Raw genomic sequence first — 19,000 nt, forward strand, 5'->3', positions numbered from 1 at the left:
GAGAGAATTAGTCGGCTAATAAATTTTGATGTAGACTCTTTTGGAACTTCGTAGCAATCCCATCATCCTTTTTTGTCAAAACAAAATAAATATATTGTGGTTTCATTTTTGTTAGGGTTTGAAAAATCAACAAATTTGTTGAATTTAATTCCAACGTAAATGAGGTGAGGGAGGACATTAATTTCCTTGTCCAACAACGAAAATAGCATCGCCATCATTTCTCCCATTTGAATTTTCAACAAAGATTTTAAAATAAGGGTTCTTTTCATACATACATACATATATTCTACTGATTCATCTTTGACTGATTCATATTTGGATTTATTATTTCAATTTCCTCCGACTCAATTATTATTAAAATACGGTTGAAAACCTTGACAATTAATACCCATATATTTCGTAAAGGAAGCGGTATATCTCCAATCAAGAGATTGTACGTGTTGTACTAAAAAAAATTATCATTTATTTTCACTATGATTATCATGGTAGTGGTTTCCCATTATTTCTCTTGCTTTGATCTTTTGAGTTATCAGATTTACAGGATGAGGAGTAGAGTCACCACTCATCTAACTTCTCTTAAGCACTCTCTCAAAGAGTCATGGTCGGATGTAGAGAAGAGAAGTTTACAACATATTAATTATTAAGATTAAAAAAAATTTCATAACCACTCGATAGGAATCCTACCATTAATCTATCGCATGTATCGACGGGGGTGAGAAAATTTAAGAAGCTTAATTCACATTACATCTTCAAATTAGGCTAGCTAATGCACAAGTAGCTAATGCACAAGAAGAGAAAAGATTTTTTAGCGCAAGTTTTTTTACAATGTTACAAGTCAATAAGAGAATGATGAGAAGATAGCATGAAAAAAGTTGTGGTTGGGGGAAGAATCAAAATGTGCCCATTTGTGAATAGGTACCTATCTAGATTGCACCTCTTGAGAGTTTGTGATATCAAACGTTCTCTCATCAAACCAAGTGAGTGCTTAAGACAATTTGGAGCATTTCTACATTTTTTTGTTAGCATTTAGACTTCTCAATTGATGCTCAATTGAGTTTTCATTTCCTAGGTCTTATTTTATTCCATTTGCATTTAATAGTTGTTTTTAAGACTTTTGGTCTGTGGTATTTTGACATCCCTTTGGCATTTTTAAATGCCTGTAACACTCTAAAATGGGTAGAATATCATTAATCACAAAATTTTGTTTCTTAAACCCCCTTTGATATTGTTTTCTTTTCAAATATCACTTTAGGTTTGAAGTTTAATAAATTCATTTGAATTATTCTCAACCAAGCTAATCACAGAGTGAATTGTGTATTAGGATCTAGTAATAAACATTATACATTCAAGTTGGGTCTAAAAGTTATCCATCCTCTAAGCTCTTGGTTGGAGTCCTTTCTTATGTTAGCCATATTTGTAAATGTTTGCAAAGACGAACTTCTAATTTTGTAAATCTGGCATCTTTTGTGTCACCCCTCCTTAATCATATAAATTGTTACAATCATATCTCCGAACTTTTAGTTAGATTAATCACCACCTTAAACTTACGAAGCATTGTCAAATTTAAACCCTTAAATATTGAAAAATACACAAACCAGTCAATAATATGAATATTGACCTCTAAAATTCAAGGAAATATAACAAGAGTTCTGCCTAAAAGATTTTTGTCTGATCACCGGTCTAAATTGTGATAATTACTACAAATTCGATAAGATTCACTGGAAAAAGGAAATAATATTATTCACATTAGGAACATATATTAATACCATGAATCAATTGATAAAAGGTCTATTATTATAACAATTTTTAGCATTGTTTCTGAAAATTATGTAATCATTCTAAAAATTATAAATTTATCAATATGTACTTTTCATTTTCATACTAAGTATATTAGTTAACTCATATACAGGTATATGAAGTACATAATATAAGGTATATCAGCTATAGTACATCAAGGTTTATCTATCGTTTGTAGTACATCAAGTATATTCAATTGACCGATGTATCTTATATGAACTATATAAGTAATATGATATCATTTACCATTGGATATACTTCCCAAATTTCTTTCCCTATGGGAAGTAACTCATTTTTCCTTCTTTAGTCAAATGCTACTACAGAGGTTGATAGGAAGCAATAAGTCAGCAATAAGTCAATCTTTGTCGGGCTCTTTCTTTCACTACTAATCGAAAGAAGTTTCAACTCGAATGTACTCGAATGCTTAAGTTAGAACTCAACTTCGAAGCAAATAGGTATGTGGAGCAGTAAGAGTAAGATGACAGTAATCTCGAGGGCAAGAGGTGTGTGTTGATGAGGTATTGAACTTTAGACCTCCAAAAGAGGAGCATGATACCTTAATCGTTGAGCTATGCTCATGTTGACCATTCTTACAGGTTAAAAAACACTTTTTTTACTATTTTAATTTACATAATGATTTAGATGTAACAATTTAAAAGATATAAATCTCTATATGTGGTTTAAAATTTGTGACAATTTAACTTATGAACTATAATATCTATCAATCTAGATCCTTGCACTTTTAAGTTTGTAAAGATTTTAGTCCTTAACCTAAAAAAAATCCATCAATCGAAGTGTAAACATTAACTATAGTTTTAAAACACATTTGATCTTTAGTAATAAACTCCTAAACATTATTTTCACTAACCTACATCGTTTTTAAACTTTAACTAACACACTGACTACATCTTTTTACATTTGAAAAGGTACAGAAACAAAATTTGCTTGATATAAATTAGTTTCACTTTTCTATGTTTTTTTTTTTGAAACATTTTAAAGGTCTATTTTTAAATCTTTAATTAGTTCATTTAGAAACAAAATGTTTAGTTAAAATTATATTAGAATCTCCGTGGAAAATTAAAAATTGGAGTCCATTTATTACAATTGGAGACACATTTCCATTGTTTGGTGAAGAAATTAATGCCCCTCAACCAATTACAATGGTATTAAATTCAAAGAGTTCATATACTTTCTTCAAACGCAAAAGGATGATAATGGCATCGATATATCAAGTCACCATCTTCTTCCTTCTGTTTCTCTACAATTCTGATCTTGTGATCTCTCATCATCTATGCGATCCAAAAGAAAGAATGGCCTTATTGGAGTTCAACAAAGCCTTCTCCTTGAATGAATCTGCATCAAGTAGTTGCAGCCAGCAATCTTATCCAAAGACAGCGACATGGAACCCGACCGAGGATTGTTGTTCGTGGGATGGTGTGAAATGTGACGAGGAAGGAGAAGGCCATGTTGTCGGGCTTGACATCAGCTGCAGTTGGCTTGAGGGAACTCTTCATCCCAACAGCTCCCTTTTTGCCCTCTCTTACCTTCGAAGCTTGAATCTTTCTCGTAATTTTTTCCTTTTATCTCCATTTTCGCCTCAATTTGGAACGTTTAAAAACTTGAGGGTTTTGGATCTTTCCTCATCTTTCTTCCTTGGAGACGTTCCATTAGAAATTTCACAGTTGTCTAATCTTGTTTCTCTCGATCTTTCTGGGAATCTCCTTAGTTTCTCAAACGTAGTTATGAATCAGCTTGTTAAAAACTTGACCAATCTAAGAGATTTTGCACTTGATAATATATATCTCTCAAGCATCAATCCCTCTTCATTAAAGAACTTCTCCATCTCTTTAGCTTCTCTTCGTCTTTCTTCGAGTGGGTTGAGTGGGAATTTTCCAGATTACATTTTTAGCTTTCCTAATTTGCGTGTGCTGCAACTTGATTATAATTATGGACTGAATGGCCATTTGCCTATGTCTAATTGGAGTAAATCTCTTGAAATTCTGAGTCTTGTTTCAACTAATTTTTCAGGAGAGATTCCTAACTCCATTGGTAATGCCAAGTCCTTGAAATCTATAAACTTTAGTTCATGCAAGTTCATTGGTGAAATTCCAAACTCAATAGGAAATCTTACACAGCTCAATACCATTGATCTCTTTGCAAATAAGTTAACTGGTGGAATTCCAGAATCAATAGGAAACCTTAAACAGCTCAATACCATTGATCTCTCTGTAAATAAGTTCAATGGTCAGCTGTCCAATTCATGGAATAACCTTCAAAAGTTGACCAATTTCAAAATCCACATGAATTCTTTCATGGGTCAGCTACCAGATTCTCTTTTCAACCTCACCCAGCTCTCCAGCTTGACTACTTCATATAATTTATTTTCAGGTCCTTTACCCACAAATGTTTCTGCAGATAGGCTTTCAAATCTTGTTCATTTGAATTTGGAAAGTAACTCACTCATTGGTGTCATACCCTCTTGGCTATTTTCATTGCCTCACTTAAACTTCTTGGATCTCTCTGATAATCATTTCACTGGATTTGTAAAGGATTTTAGATCCCACTCACTAGAGTTTCTTGATTTAAGCAAAAACAAATTGCAAGGTGGAATCTTTGAGTCTATTTATAGACAAGTGAATCTTACATCTTTGGCATTGGGGTCCAATAATTTTAGTGGGGTTCTGAATTTAGACATGTTGTTGAGAATTCAAAGTCTAAAATCGCTTGACATTTCCAACAATCACCAGCTTTCGATACACTCTACCAATGTTAGCTCGATGAATCTTGTTCACATTGAAATGGGTTCCCACAAATTAGCAAAATTTCCCTACTTTTTGAGATATCAAAAGAACTTGAACTATCTAGACCTTTCGGATAGTAAAATTCAAGGGGAAATTCCCAAGTGGTTTTCTGAACTGGGTGGTTTGAATCACATCAATCTTTCTCATAACTTTTTGTCCTCAGGAATAGATGTTCTCCTCACTTTGCCTAATTTAACCAATATCTATCTTGATTTCAACTTGTTCAAATTGCCCATTCCAATGCTGCCACCATCATTGAACCAATTTACAGCTTCAAATAATCAACTTAGTGGAAACATTCATCCTTCAATCTGCCAAGCCACTGAGCTTAATTTCTTAGATTTGTCCAATAATTGCTTGAGTGGTGCAATCCCATCTTGTATGTTCAACATGACTCTTCTGATGTTGTTGGAACTGAAAAGGAACAATTTTTCTGGTCCTATTCCCATCCCACCACCATGGATGTTGATCTACACTGCTTCAGAAAATCAGTTCAGTGGAGAAATCCCTTCTTCAATTTGCCAAGCAACTTTTCTTGCTATCCTTAGTCTATCTAATAATCGTTTGAGTGGTGCAATTCCACCATGTCTAGCAAACTTGACTTCTCTTACAGTGTTGGATCTGAAAAAGAACAATTTTTCTGGTACTATTCCAACAAATTTTCCACCAGCAAGTCAATTGAGGAGCATTGATTTGAACGACAACCAAATAGAAGGAGAATTGCCACGGTCGTTGTTGAACTGTGAGAATCTTACAGTTTTGGATCTTGGGAACAACAAGATAACAGGTTATGTTAGTCACTTATAAACTCAAAAATTTAATTCGATAGTTTAGCATAAATTTAATCTTTTAATCATATTCTTAGCACATCTGCCCCTCGTGGACTTGATAAAATTAGCACCAGAATTTACAAGTAATTATCAATATTAATCTAAATGACATCAATTTTTACACTTTTATTGATATTTGTAACAGGGTACTTTCCCCATTGGTTAGAAGCTGCTTCTAGTTTGCGAGTTCTTATTCTGCGGTCCAATCGATTTTATGGTCATATCAACAACTCCATGAACAGATACTCATTTCAAAATTTACGAATCATTGATCTCTCGCTCAATCATTTCACTGGGCCGTTGCCATCAAAGTTGTTTATAAACTTGAGAGCCATGATTATGAAGGAAGTTGAAGTGGGAAACCAAAAACCCGACTCTTCAATTGAATCTGACATACTCCCTTACTATCAGGACTCAGTGGTGGTATCACTGAAAGGGTTAGAGCTAAAGTTGGAGAGAATTCTATTGATATTAAAAGCCATTGATTTGTCAAGAAATGATTTCAATGGAGAAATACCAAAGTCGATTGGGATTCTCATGTCTCTAAAAGGTCTCAACCTTTCACACAATAAGCTTACAGGTGGGATTCCTACGTCGTTTGGGAATCTGAACAATCTCGAATGGTTAGATCTTTCTACCAATAGACTGTTTGGTAACATTCCTCCTCAGTTGGTTGCTCTTACATTTCTCTCCTTTTTGAATCTCTCACAAAACAAGTTGTCGGGAGTAATTCCTCAAGGGAAGCAATTTGCTACTTTCGAGAGTTCTTCCTACATTGGAAACATCGGACTCTGTGGGTTTCCTCTACCAAATTGTGATTCGAAAAAGGACCATGATTCTCAAGTGCTAGATGAAGAAGATGACATTTTTGAAAAAGGGTTTTGGTGGAGAGTTGTGTTCATGGGGTATGGATGTGGAATTGTATTTGGAATTTTTGTTGGGTATGTTGTTTTTCGAATTGGAAAACCTTTGTGGATTGTGGCCATGGTTGAAGGCAAAAGAGGTTCAAACAGATCACAGAGGCCAAAGAGGAGGAATTGCTGGCCCAAGAAAAGAAATGACTAGATCAGGTGTGTTTCATGATCAATTAATATAGTTGTACAAAATTTCATTTTTTTCTCAAATTATATGTATTTCATAGTTAAGAATGAATGATACTGTCGTGAAATATCTAGATGGATTTGGATATGTCTTTTTGGATAGAAAAGCATGTCTTTTTTAATTTATATGGTAGAATAATATATTAAACAATCATTTACCAATCATTTATTAACTTAAATAATAAACAATATTAAGTGTAGTATATTTTTCACGATTCTTCTTGCCTGGTAGCTGATGCTGGTAAACATCCTTCCTATTTCTGGAGAAGTTTTCTTTGGGGACGAGAGTTGCTGCTGAAAGGTCTTCGATGGAGGGTTGGAGATTGGAGGTCTATCAAGCTTTTGTGGATTATTGGCTCAAAATTATATTCTCAGTTCAAAATTTCCTCCTCTTCTTCTAACGAAGCAAGTAGGAAGAAATTTTGGCAGAAGATCTGGAAGTTGAAGATCCCTCCCAAGATAAAAATTTTCATATGGTGAGTTTTGCACAACATAATCCCTACCAGATGCAATCTTAAATCTAGTGGCTTGTCGGTCCCTTTGCATTGCCCTATGGTTATTCTCCTCTTCATGCTGAGATTGGGGTTATCCGATCGAGAAGCTCTTCTGTTGGCCGAATGAATGGGGATTCAAAATCTGGTTATCTTTATTGGATTGTCTTGAAGCGATTCATCTGGTGTTGGGTTCTGAAGTAGCCCTTTCAATTTTACCCATAGTGGTCTTTTGCTTTAATAAAGTTGTTGCTGTTTAAAAAAAATTTAATTAAACAAAATCTTTTTATTTTGTACGATAAAATTATTGATCAACATAAATCAATAATTAAATTTAGATATTAATTAACTATAATGAGGAGAAATCAATTATTAATCACTACGAAAATTAAGACTTTTCTTAACCTTACGAAATGTTGGGAGAAGATAGAAAAACTTGGGAAGTCGTTCTCCCGACGAAAAGTTTTCCTTGGAAAAACGTCGGGAGAAGTCCGTTGGGATAGGAAACTGCTGACAGTTATTCCAAAAATCGTCAATAGAAATTCTTTGTTTTGACATTGATAAGTTATTTTAGGATCAGTAATTTGGGGGTGTTTTAAAGTTATTTTATAGTTTTATGGAAATTGCCTTTGGACTGTTTAATTGGCTTGAATGGAAGAAGAAGAGAAAAATAGCAAATCATTAAGCAACGTGAGCCAAAACTCCAACATGTTGGGCACCTAGAGCGCCTAATTAAACTGGAAAACAGAATGTTGGACGCATAGGCATTACGAAGTTGAAGCGAAGTTTTTCTAAAAGCACGCGTTTGGGTGCCCAGACACCAGAATCTATTTAAAAATTTCTTTTAATCCTAGCCGCAAAGAAGAGAAAAGAAGGAAATTTTAGGTCAAAAGTCATTGGAGAGAAGAGTCGGAGATTTTGAGAGAAGCGTAATGAATATAAAGAACGGACACTCCATAGGTCGCCAACTGGATTTGTTTTCTCTCTCTTTTTTCCTTGAGCTTCCTTCAATGTTGTTGATTAATATTTTCTCTTCGGATTCAAACCATGAGCTAAATAGCATTTCCTAGGACATCGATGTAGCCTTTATCAAATTTACTCTTCCATGTTCTTTATTTAATTTCTCTCCTAAACATGTTGGTTGTGAGAACTTTTTCTGTTCTTAACACATTGTTTAGATTTGGTCACTTTTCACAATGATTGTGTCATAAATCGGAGTTTAGAAACAAGATTATTGACTAGACTTGAATAACGATCTCCCTAATTAAAGCAAGAGATATAGATATTCTTATAAATATTATATATTGTGCAAAATACACCAATAACCATGGCTTCTTTTATCAAACAATATTAATCAACATCCAAAAAATCTATCAAGCAATAATTAAACTAAATCAAGTAAAGAGGGGAAGAGAAGACGACACCAAAATTTATAGTGGTTCGACCTGTGGTCTACATCCACTGTGCATGGTGAGAGCAAAACTTCTATTAGATTCAATATTCATGAACAATACAAATGGAAGAGTGAGAACAAACCCAAACTATCGAACAAAACGACCCGTCGAAGAAGATGAAAACAATGGAGAAAATACAAGGAGAATGCTCTTGTATTTTCACCTTTCGGTTGCTACGTACTTCGAGAAGAAGAAAAATTAATGCTGCTGTATTTTTTCTTTGAAGAAGAAAAATTCTACAGTCCCTCAATCGTACGGCAAGAAGGGTGCAAAAGTTAGGGCCGCACACCAATGTAATAAAGTAGCCACATAAATAGGCTTAAACAAAAACTAAAGGCCCAACTCATACTTTCTTAATAAACTAAAGAGATATGCTTCAGTCACAAAAACAATAAATCATCTCTTGAATCAAGTATATCCTCCAATAAGCAAACCACAATCTTGAACTCAACCCTACACTTTGACATCATCGTAAATAAACAACATTAGCCAATACCTACATTAAGTGGTCATAGAAAAGTTTAAATTTTACACCTGGTAGAGACTTTGTAAATATATGACAATATTATTTTTCAGATGCAATTTTCTAAAGCTCCATTGTCTGCTTGCTTACTTCATCTCTCAAGAAATGAAACTTTACGTCAACATGTTTTGTTCGGTCATGGTATAATGAATTTTTCGAAAGTGTATGAGCACTTTTACTATCACAGTGTATAATAGGTTTTGCTATCTCCCAACGTGTCCGATACTAGCCCTTTCAACCAAATTGCTTCCTTAACTGATTCAAATAATGCTATATACTCTGACTCGGTGGTAGATAACGCCATTACAGATCGAAGTGAAGATCTCTAATTTATTGTATTGCCAAATACCTTAAACACAAAACCAGTTGTAGATTTTCTTTTATCTATGTCGGGCGCAAAGTCAGCATCAAGAAAACTTTCTAAACACTGAGCATTAGAATGACCAATTGTGTAAATTATACCATAAACTTTAATACCTTTTACATGTCTGATAACCTATTTTACAGCTTCCCAATGTGGTTTATCTGGACAACTCATAAACCGACTAACAACACTCATTGCATAGGCTAAATCTGGATGAGTACATGTCAGTCCGTACATTAAACAACCTACTCTGCATTAGAGTAAGGTACCTTGACCATACCTGCAAGTTCTGTATCTGCCTTTGGAGACCGAAGCTTTGACAATTTGAAATAAGGGATTAAAGGGACGGTCATTGATTTTGCTACATCAAGTTGAAACCTCTTGATTACACTATCTAGGTAACCCTATCGTGTAATTATTGTTGGGTTTGTAAGGAATGCAAACAAAGTCCCACATTGGCTAGGGAAGTGAATGATCATGGGTATATAAGAGAGGACAATTATCTCTATTGGTATGAGGCCTTTTTGGGTTAAACCAAAAGCAAAGTCGTGAGGGCTATACCCAAAGTCGACAATATCATACCATTGTGGAGATACTCGGGGTACTTGGGGGGTACTGTTGTCCTTAACAAGTTGTATTAGAGCCATAGAAATCTATCTTTGTTCGAGGGGAGGAGATTGAGAGCCTATCATAGTCGGGTGAACTGATCTATGTTCAACCTCTTACACCATTGCCTCAAAGATTGCTTAAGCCCATAAAAAAACTTTTTCAATCTACAAATCAAATGTTGTTCTCCTTGAACAACGAAACCTGGGGGTTGATACATATAAATTTCTTCCTCTAACTCTCTATGCAAAAAAGTCGTTGTCACATCCACCTGCTCCAATTCATGATTAAAATGAGCAACTAAAGACAACAAAATACGAATTCAAGAATGTCTTACAATAGAAGAATAGACCTCATTATAGTCAATTCCATATTCTTGAGTAAAACCCCTTGCAACTAACCTAGCTTTGTATCTATGTTTGTTTTCACCACTAATACTAGGTTTTACTTTAAACAACCATTTGCAATCAACAAGCTTGTGATCTTGTGGTTTTTCTGCAAGCACCCAAGTCTCACTTTTAATCAATGAGGTTATTTCTTCATTCACAGCAATTAACCATTGATCACTTACTTTAGACTGCATTGTTTCATCAAAGTTCAAAGGTTCATGACTTAACGAGATTTCACCATAGTTTAAGACATAAGCTATATCATTTCCCTATTACTACATAACTTGCTTCATCATATCTTGCTGGTTGTCTAACAACCTTTCTCTGTCCATATCTAGCCAACTGGTAGTCTGACCCTCGAGGTTATAAATGGATAGTTTCGACATTTACAATTTCAACTTTTTCCTCAAGTAATTCACCAGTCAACTGATCATCAACCATGGCAGCTTCATTACTAAAAACAGATTGATCTTATGGTCTAACAATATGTGAGTTTTCTAATTCAATCTCAAACGAGTTTGAAGACGCACTATCTAGTGATTTCTAGTAACTCACACTACCTGAAAACTCCCAAGGCATGTCAAATTCATCAAATTTCACATCTCTACTAATAATACATCGCCTTTGACGACCGGGTTCAAATAGCCATAGCTTATAATCCTTCACCTTAGATGAATAACCAAGGAAGATACACTTCCTTGCGCTTGGCACTAGCTTGTCTTGTTTAACATGTGCATATGTATCACATCCTAATACCCTAAAATGACTAAGAGTTGGAGGCTTACTTGACCAAACTTCTTGGGGAGTTTTTATATTCAAGGCAATTGAAGGACTCTTATTTATGAGATATGCTACTTTCGAAATTGCTTCACCCCAAAACATATTTTTAGGAAGCTTTGCATTTGAGGAAGCTTTGCATTTGCTAGTATACATCTCACCCCCTCAGCAAAGTACGATTGAATCGTTCTGCAAGACTGTTCTGTTGTAGTGGGTAAGGAACTGTGTGATGTCGCTTAATTCCGGCTTCTTTACACAAAGTTACAAAGCTGTCATTTATATGCTCCAGACCATTATCTGTTCTCAAAACCTTAATTCTTTTCCCAATTTGATTTTCTACCATAATTTCCAATGTCTGAAGGTTTCAAAAGTATCACTCTTGTTCTTCAAAGTAAACGCCCACAACTTCCTCGAGAAATCATCAACAATACTCATAAAGTATTTCGCTCCTCCAATGATTGGAACCCTCGCTAGTCCCCACAAGTTCGAATGGACATAGTCTAAAATTCTTTTGGATAACTCTTTGCTCTTAGATAATTTTACCCTAGTAGATTTTCTAAAAGTACAATGCTCACTAAAAGGTCATTCTGAAGGCTTGAACTTACCAAACAAACCTTGTTTTTGTAATTCATTTAAGCCTATTTGACAGACATGAGCTAATCTATTATGTCAAAGGACAGTTTCTTTATCACCATGTCCTAAAACAACATTTGCACAATGAGCGACAGCTGAGGTTCCATTTAAAACATACAAGTCATTTCTAAGAGTACCTTTCATTTTTAGAAGTGAACTTTTATAGATCTTAAGTGCACCTCCCTCTAACTTGTAATTAAAACATTATTTATCAAGTTGTCTAAGAGAGATCAAATTTCTCTTCAAATCTGGAATAAAGCGAATAGCAGACAGATTCTTCTTCATTCCATCATAAAGTTTTAACTTGATTGATCATATATCCTTTACAAGACAATGTTAATTATTGCCCATAAAAAATCTTGCTAATTTCAAGTTTCTTAAAATTTTGGAAGCAATGTCTATGAGGTGTCATATGATAGGAACATCTGGAATCTATCCACTTATCATTAACTGCATTCTCAGACAAAGCTAACACTTTTGCTAGTTTATAACCTTCATGTACATTTGCAATAGTTTGGTCACCATTTCTCTTTTTTTTTTTTTTTTTTTTTTTTTTAACTTGAAGCAATCTTGGATCAAATGCCCTTCCTTATTGCAATAGTAGCATTTTCTATTATCTTTATCTTTAGATTTAGATCTATGCTTAGTGTTTTTTACACGAGATTTTCTTTTAGACTATGATCTCCCTCTAACCATTAGCATTTCAGCATCCTTTTTCTCATGTTCGATTTCAAAGTTTTTGGATCTCAAAGCATCTAAAATAGTGGCTAAGGTTAAAGAATCTCTACCATGTTTTATTGTAAACTTTACTTCCTTATAGCTTTACGGTAATGAATTTGGATAATAATAACTTAGTTTCATTATCTAATTTTTCTCGTGTATTTTCTAAGTCCACACATATCTTGTTGAAATTATCTAGGTTTTCCTTCAAGTATTTTGATGGTTGCATTCTAAATCCAAAAAACCTTTTCTTTAAGTAAATTTTATTTCACAAAGATTTACTTAAATGAGGTGATTCCAACTTGTCCCATAATTTATTTGCTTTTTCGATGTCACTAACTTGTCGAAGCATAGTATCAGAAAGGTGAAGAATCATTATGCTATAGGCTATATCTTCCATCTCAACTTTTTTTTTTTGTTTATCTTTGCCCACCATGTTTCTTATTTATCTAAAATTTTTGCCACTTTTTGTTGAACTAAAAGAGCTTTAGGCTTTTTGTCCGAATTTTGACGACATAATTTTAGGATTTTTTCAATAGCCACACATAAATTTTAGGCTAACCAACAAATAGAAAAAATTCATAACAGAACAACAAAAATAATTACTATTAAGCCAAACAGAAAATTCAGAATAGTCGAAGCCTACAGGAAAATCCAGAACAACCCAAAAATAATAATTAATCAGCCAAAAAAAAAGTTCAAAACAACCAGAAACCTTAAATACAACCCAAAAATTATTTTTATTTAGCCAAGTAGAAATTTCAGACCAAATCGACTAATCATACAATTTCAGAATAGTCCAAATGCTTGAACGGAAGCTTACAAAATAAAAAACTGAATAGTCTATAACTGGTACGATTTACCTGTAGCTTTGATACCATTTGTTGTGCAAAATACGCTAATAACCACTGCATCTTTTATCAAACGATATTAACCAATGTCCAAAATATCAACCAATCAGTATTAAAACTAAATTAAGTAAAGAGGGAAAGAGAAAAGACGACACCAAACTTTATAGATGTTGGATCAATATGGTCTACATCCACTGTGCAATATGAGAGCAAAACTTCTATTAGCTTCAATATCCAAGAAGAATACAAATGGAAGAGAGAAAGAATAAACCCAAACTATCAAGCAGAACAACCTGTTGAAGAAGATGAAAACTATGGACAAAATACAAGAACAAAACTCCTATATTTTTCCCTTCGGCTGCTATGTAATCCGAGAAAGAAGAAAAACTGTTATTGCTGTATTTTTTCTTTGAAGAAGAAAAATTATGCACTCTCCCTCAATCTCAGGGCAAGAATGGTGCAAAAATTAGGGCTATACACCAACGTAATGAAGTAGCCACACAAAAAATAAAAAATAAAAAACTAAAGGCCCAACTCATACTTCTTTAGTTAGTAAACCAAAGAGATATGCTTGAGTCAAAAAACAACATTATAGCATTGCCTTTTTTTGGGTTATACATGATTAATTATTTGAATTGTAAAAGTAGTCATAGAGATATAGATACTCTAATTTTTGAAGAAAATCGTTATTACTTGAGAAAGAATATCGAGACAATAAGGTAGAATCCGCCAACAACCTTGATTTAGAAAGTTTTGATTAAAGTTGTAGGAAGAGTTAAAAGTCGATATCGGTGAAATCAAGCTCTAGAGTTTTTTTAGAATTTTATTTATTTACTTCACCACCATTAAACTTTTGGTGTTTAGATAAAACTAATGTAGAGAGTTCGGTAATTATTCATTCCTCGTGGAGACAATACTCTATTCATTTCTATATTACTTGTGACGATTCGTACACTTGCAAAATCGAACAACAAGTTTTTGACACCGTTACTAGGGAATGAGATTTTTACTAATGTCGAAATTGAAAGCTTTGGTATTAATTTGAACTTTCTTTAGTTGTTTACTAATTCATTTTTTTTGTTTCATATAGAAATTGGAGCAAGTGCATGCAAAAATTTGGAAGCAGCAGTCTATTTCTTATTGACCTTGAAATCAAGCGCACTTGTTGAAGAAATAGAAAAGAAAAGAAAGAGCACGTTGCACAAGAAAGTGAGAGAATAGTAGAAGGCGGAAAAAATGAGAATCGAATCTTGAAGGATTATGTGTTGTCAAATGTAACTGAGATCAATTCAGCTATTCGAAGGCTTAAAATTCAAGCGAACAATTTTGAGATCAAGCCAGCTACACTTCAGATGATCCAGACTTCAGTACAATTTTTTGGATTACCCCATGAAGATCCTAATACTCACATATCTAATTTTTTGGAGATTTGTGGCAGATTCAAATACAATGGAATGACAGATGATGCAATCAAATTAAGGCTCTTTCCCTTCTCTCGATCGAGCTAAACAATGGTTGAAGTCCTTGTCAACAGATTCAATTCAGACATGGAATGGTTTGGCTAAAAAATTCCTTGCTAAGTTCTTTCCCACCTTGTAAGTCTACTAAGATTCAAGTTGGGATTAACAACTTTGTGCAATTTGAGGGAGCGACACTTTATGAAGTATGGGAAAGATACAAGGAGCTTCTAAGGAAGTGCATTCATCATGAGTCACCTAAATGGATGCAAGTACAGAATTGTTATGATGGGTTGGATGATGGAACTGTTGCAAAATTTAAGTAAATTCCAATTTATCATCATTCTAAAATTAGAGCCATATATTAATCATAGAGTTTCCCATAATCCTGTAAACGTTAATGAGCTGATTTCTACTCAGCAAGCCACACCACTAAATGAGAAGTCTTGGACCCATAATCAAGACCACTTAATATACCCATTAAATAGTCCAAATACAATTTCTCTTAAATTTGTTACCAATATATGAATTAATTATTAAATTAATTCCAACACGAACAAGAACTATGATTGATGCAAGATCTGGAGGAGGGGTATTCATGAGTAAAACTAAAGTTGGAGTACATGAGTTGTTGGAAGAAATGACCATGGACAATGCCATAGTGAAAGGTCAACTCAAAAAGACCGAGGCAATAAATGAGGTGGATGCTATCAAATTTCTCTAAAAGCTTGAATTAATATAACTGTCAAATGAATGGATTGTTGTATATATAAATATTTTATAAATTATTATACCCACCCCAATTTCTCTAAAAGCTTTCCCCTAAACTATCGTCTTGATCCCTATAATTTATATAATTTCTAAATTGGTATTTAAAATTTAAAAAGTTCTATCATATTCTTTCAATTAGTTTAATTTTAATAAGTTCCAAACTCTATCCTATTAAAATTTGTGTCATGAATTAACGAAGTAATGACATAATTTGTCTTCTCATCGATTAATATTCATGTATAGTTAATGGTTAATGACATATACAGAAGATAATAGGACTACATTATACATCACTGACTTAAATTAGATTAGGAACTAAAAGTTTTTTTTAGTATACGGTGAAGATTTAAACTCATGACGTCCTAATCAAAGATAAGTGTTGTAACCAGTTGAGCTACTATAATTAAAGATACTTAGTAGCTCGGAGGAAAGTAGAAAACAAATGAGGTAACTCCATCATTTAATAGTCGTAACAAATGAATCTGAAGTTACTGAAATCAAGTAGAGTTAAAATGAAATTTATTTTAAAATTTGAAGACATAATTATGTAGGTAAAATCTGAACGTAACTCAAGCGGTTAAGACATATATCTTTAATCAAGTAGTTGGAAGTTTGTATCCTCGCTAAAGACTATATATTATGATGATAAGTTTTATTGACCAATAACATATTTTTACGAAAACTTACTTTCGTGTAAAAAAAGGCAACAAAAATATAATTTAAAAAGTTAGGATGCTTCATCCTGATATTTTTAGACTCATATACTAAAGTGAGGATAAAGATAGATCCTCTTATCTCCACATAGAGAATCTATCAAGATAACAAATAACATGGTATTTTCCTTTATTCAAATTGGCTTATTATTAAATATGATGTTTGCTCAAACAGTTAAATAATAATTTTAACGAGAAAAATTTATCAGTATAAAATTGAAAGTTCAGAGACGTTAGTCAATTGTTTTTTAAATTTATAGACTAAATAAACAAAAACTAATTAAATTTGTAACGTTTCATTTTATTTTTATTGTTGTTTTGTGTATCCTTTTTTAATGTTTGAAAAAGAAAAGTAGAGATAGTATCAATATTTATCAAATATGTGTTTGGTAAAGAGAAACGTATTTGGTAACAATTTTTTTTAATTTGTTTTCTTTATTCTTCTCTCAATTTTTAAATTAACAAATTAAAATTTTACCTAATAATTAATTTTTTAAAGAAACAAAATTATTGTGTTTTATTAAATTTTTAAATATTAATACATTTTAAAAGTAAAATTAACAAAATAGTAATTTTATTTATGTTTTGGAAAAAAAAAGAAATAGAAAAAGAAATTCAAAATTTGTGTACAAATTTAAGATTTTTTTTCTTAATGACAACTTAGATAATAAAACTATTATTAAATGCATTTGTTTTTCAAAAGAAGCTGAAAACAAAAACTATTTAAAAACGAAGAACAAGAACGTTAGACCCGTTTGACAACCATTCCTATTTCTTGTTTTTTATTTCATTTTTCTAATCAAGAAAAATGGAACTATATTTGGTGACTATTTCTTGTTTCATGTTTTTTTTTAATTGACAAAAAGAAATAGAAACATATTTGATAACTATTTCTTGTTCTCTGAAATTTTAGATTAACAAAAGTAAAAGTTTATGAAATTAATTTTTCATATAAAATATTCATATTTTTATATATATTTTGGAAAATATTGGAAACAGGAATCAGAAACAACATATTAAGGTTCATGAGGTTCGATCTCAAAATCAATTGGTAATGAGGAGAGTAGTCCATCTATATTATAAACCTATGCAAGGTCTATTTTATTTTCCATGTGGGATCCTTAATATGGCCCTTCAAGATCGTAGCTTTTTTGGCTCATCGATCTTGGTCTGATCCCATTTTTTGGACCGGATACTCGTGTGAGCTTGTTGGGCTCTTATATCATATTAAGGATGAATAAACCACCACTCAACCCAAAAGCTTAATCTGGGTTTGGTAAATTTAATTCATTTATGGATATCTAACCTGAGCCAAAAGAGCTACGATTTTGAGGGGCATGTTAAAGATTCCACATTGAAAAGAAAATGGACCTAACAAGCTAGGTTTATAATAGACATGAACTACTCCTTTCTTTGTAAATTGGTTTTGAGATGGAACCCAATGAATATTAATATGGCATCAGAGCCCAAAAGCTCAAACGAGCATCCGGTCCAAAAATGAGATCCGGTTAAGATCGATGAGCCAAAATAACCACTATCTTGAAGGGCATGTTAAGGATCTCACATTGAAAAGATAAGAGACCTAACTATGATTTATAATGTAGGTGGAGTACTCAGTCAATTGGTTTTGAGATGGAACCCATGAATATTAGTACAATAAATTTGTTGTTTCCAAAATTTCTATATAGTTTTAGAAATAAAATTTATTAAAAATGAGAAATGAGAATTGAAAAGAGTTACCAAGCATTGATTCTCATTTTATTATTACTCTAAAATACACCCTTTTAACTTTAATTTTCTTCACTCCAATGCAACTTTGAGTTACTGTATACGTAAATAAGAGTGAGAATTAATGGTTGATTAGTGGTATTTATAGGATTCTAACATGTCATAATTAAATACACAAAATTAAATTTGAAATCAAATAACTCTCCTCTGTATTTAACAGAGAAATCTATGAATTCCATTAAATTTAATCAAATACATAAAAACTTATATACTTATTAAATATAAAACGGTACAGCAATTTTCTTAAAAGAAATATCACTAAAAATTTAGAAATTTATTTTAGATAATAATATTATTGTAAAATTTATTTTTAGTTTATGATTTTATTTGCTTATATAATTAACATTAGAAATGTGGAGTTGAGAACTTTTTTTTTTTTGAATACAACGAATGGGTTGGGTCAGAAATAAGTGTCCATTATCGCTGATCTAAGCTTACGTTAGCTTGGAGTTGGAGAACTCGAATGCGCGACTTATACATACTAAATAATAGTTGTAATCATGTATAATTTATTAACTATTAACTACTAAATGCATACACTTTTTTTTTCTATATTGGATAGACAATAAATTTTGAAGGAAAATACCTCCCATCTTAAAATATTGTATAGATACTCCATGAATTTCACCTACTATAAAAACCAGTATATATATTGTAAAGTGGGATGTGGAATCTAATTCTCCCTCTTTTTACTCTTTTTTAGTATGAATCAGAATTTTTTTCAATGATCTCTGAGTATTAAAAAAATATTCCGAAATATAGGATGAGAAATGAACCTTTCAATTTTAAAAATATAATAGCTGTCATATCCACTAAACTTAGAGACACGTTTAAACTTATAAATACAAGAAATCGTAATGAGACCAACAATAATAACAAAACTCAATTTGTATTTGAAGAAAGGAAGAGGAAGAGTAAGAAGAAAATAGAGGAAA

The 19,000-nt window shown here is 32.5% G+C and overlaps 1 protein-coding gene across 2 annotated transcripts; it reads left to right on the forward strand.

Moving 5' to 3' along the window:
- The first annotated feature begins 2,973 nt into the window (after window positions 1–2,973).
- On the forward strand, window positions 2,974–7,198 carry LOC111014737 (receptor-like protein 6). 2 transcript variants are annotated; one of them, XM_022289542.2, is made up of 3 exons: window positions 2,974–5,385; window positions 5,574–6,498; window positions 6,761–7,198. In XM_022289542.2, the coding sequence occupies exons 1-2, from the start codon at window positions 3,006–3,008 to the stop codon at window positions 6,491–6,493; spliced, it is 3,300 nt and encodes a 1,099-aa protein (XP_022145234.2). In that variant the 5' UTR covers window positions 2,974–3,005; the 3' UTR covers window positions 6,494–6,498; window positions 6,761–7,198. The 2 variants fall into 2 exon arrangements, with proteins under 2 accessions (XP_022145234.2, XP_087982847.1); XM_088126721.1 differs by having other exon boundaries at window positions 6,798–7,198.
- Window positions 7,199–19,000: the final 11,802 nt, after the last annotated feature.

The sequence above is a fragment of the Momordica charantia genome, assembly GCF_013281855.1.
Source record: "Momordica charantia cultivar OHB3-1 chromosome 7 unlocalized genomic scaffold, Mcharantia_2.0 BLBB01000007.1, whole genome shotgun sequence".
Classification (NCBI taxonomy): Eukaryota; Viridiplantae; Streptophyta; class Magnoliopsida; order Cucurbitales; family Cucurbitaceae; genus Momordica; species Momordica charantia.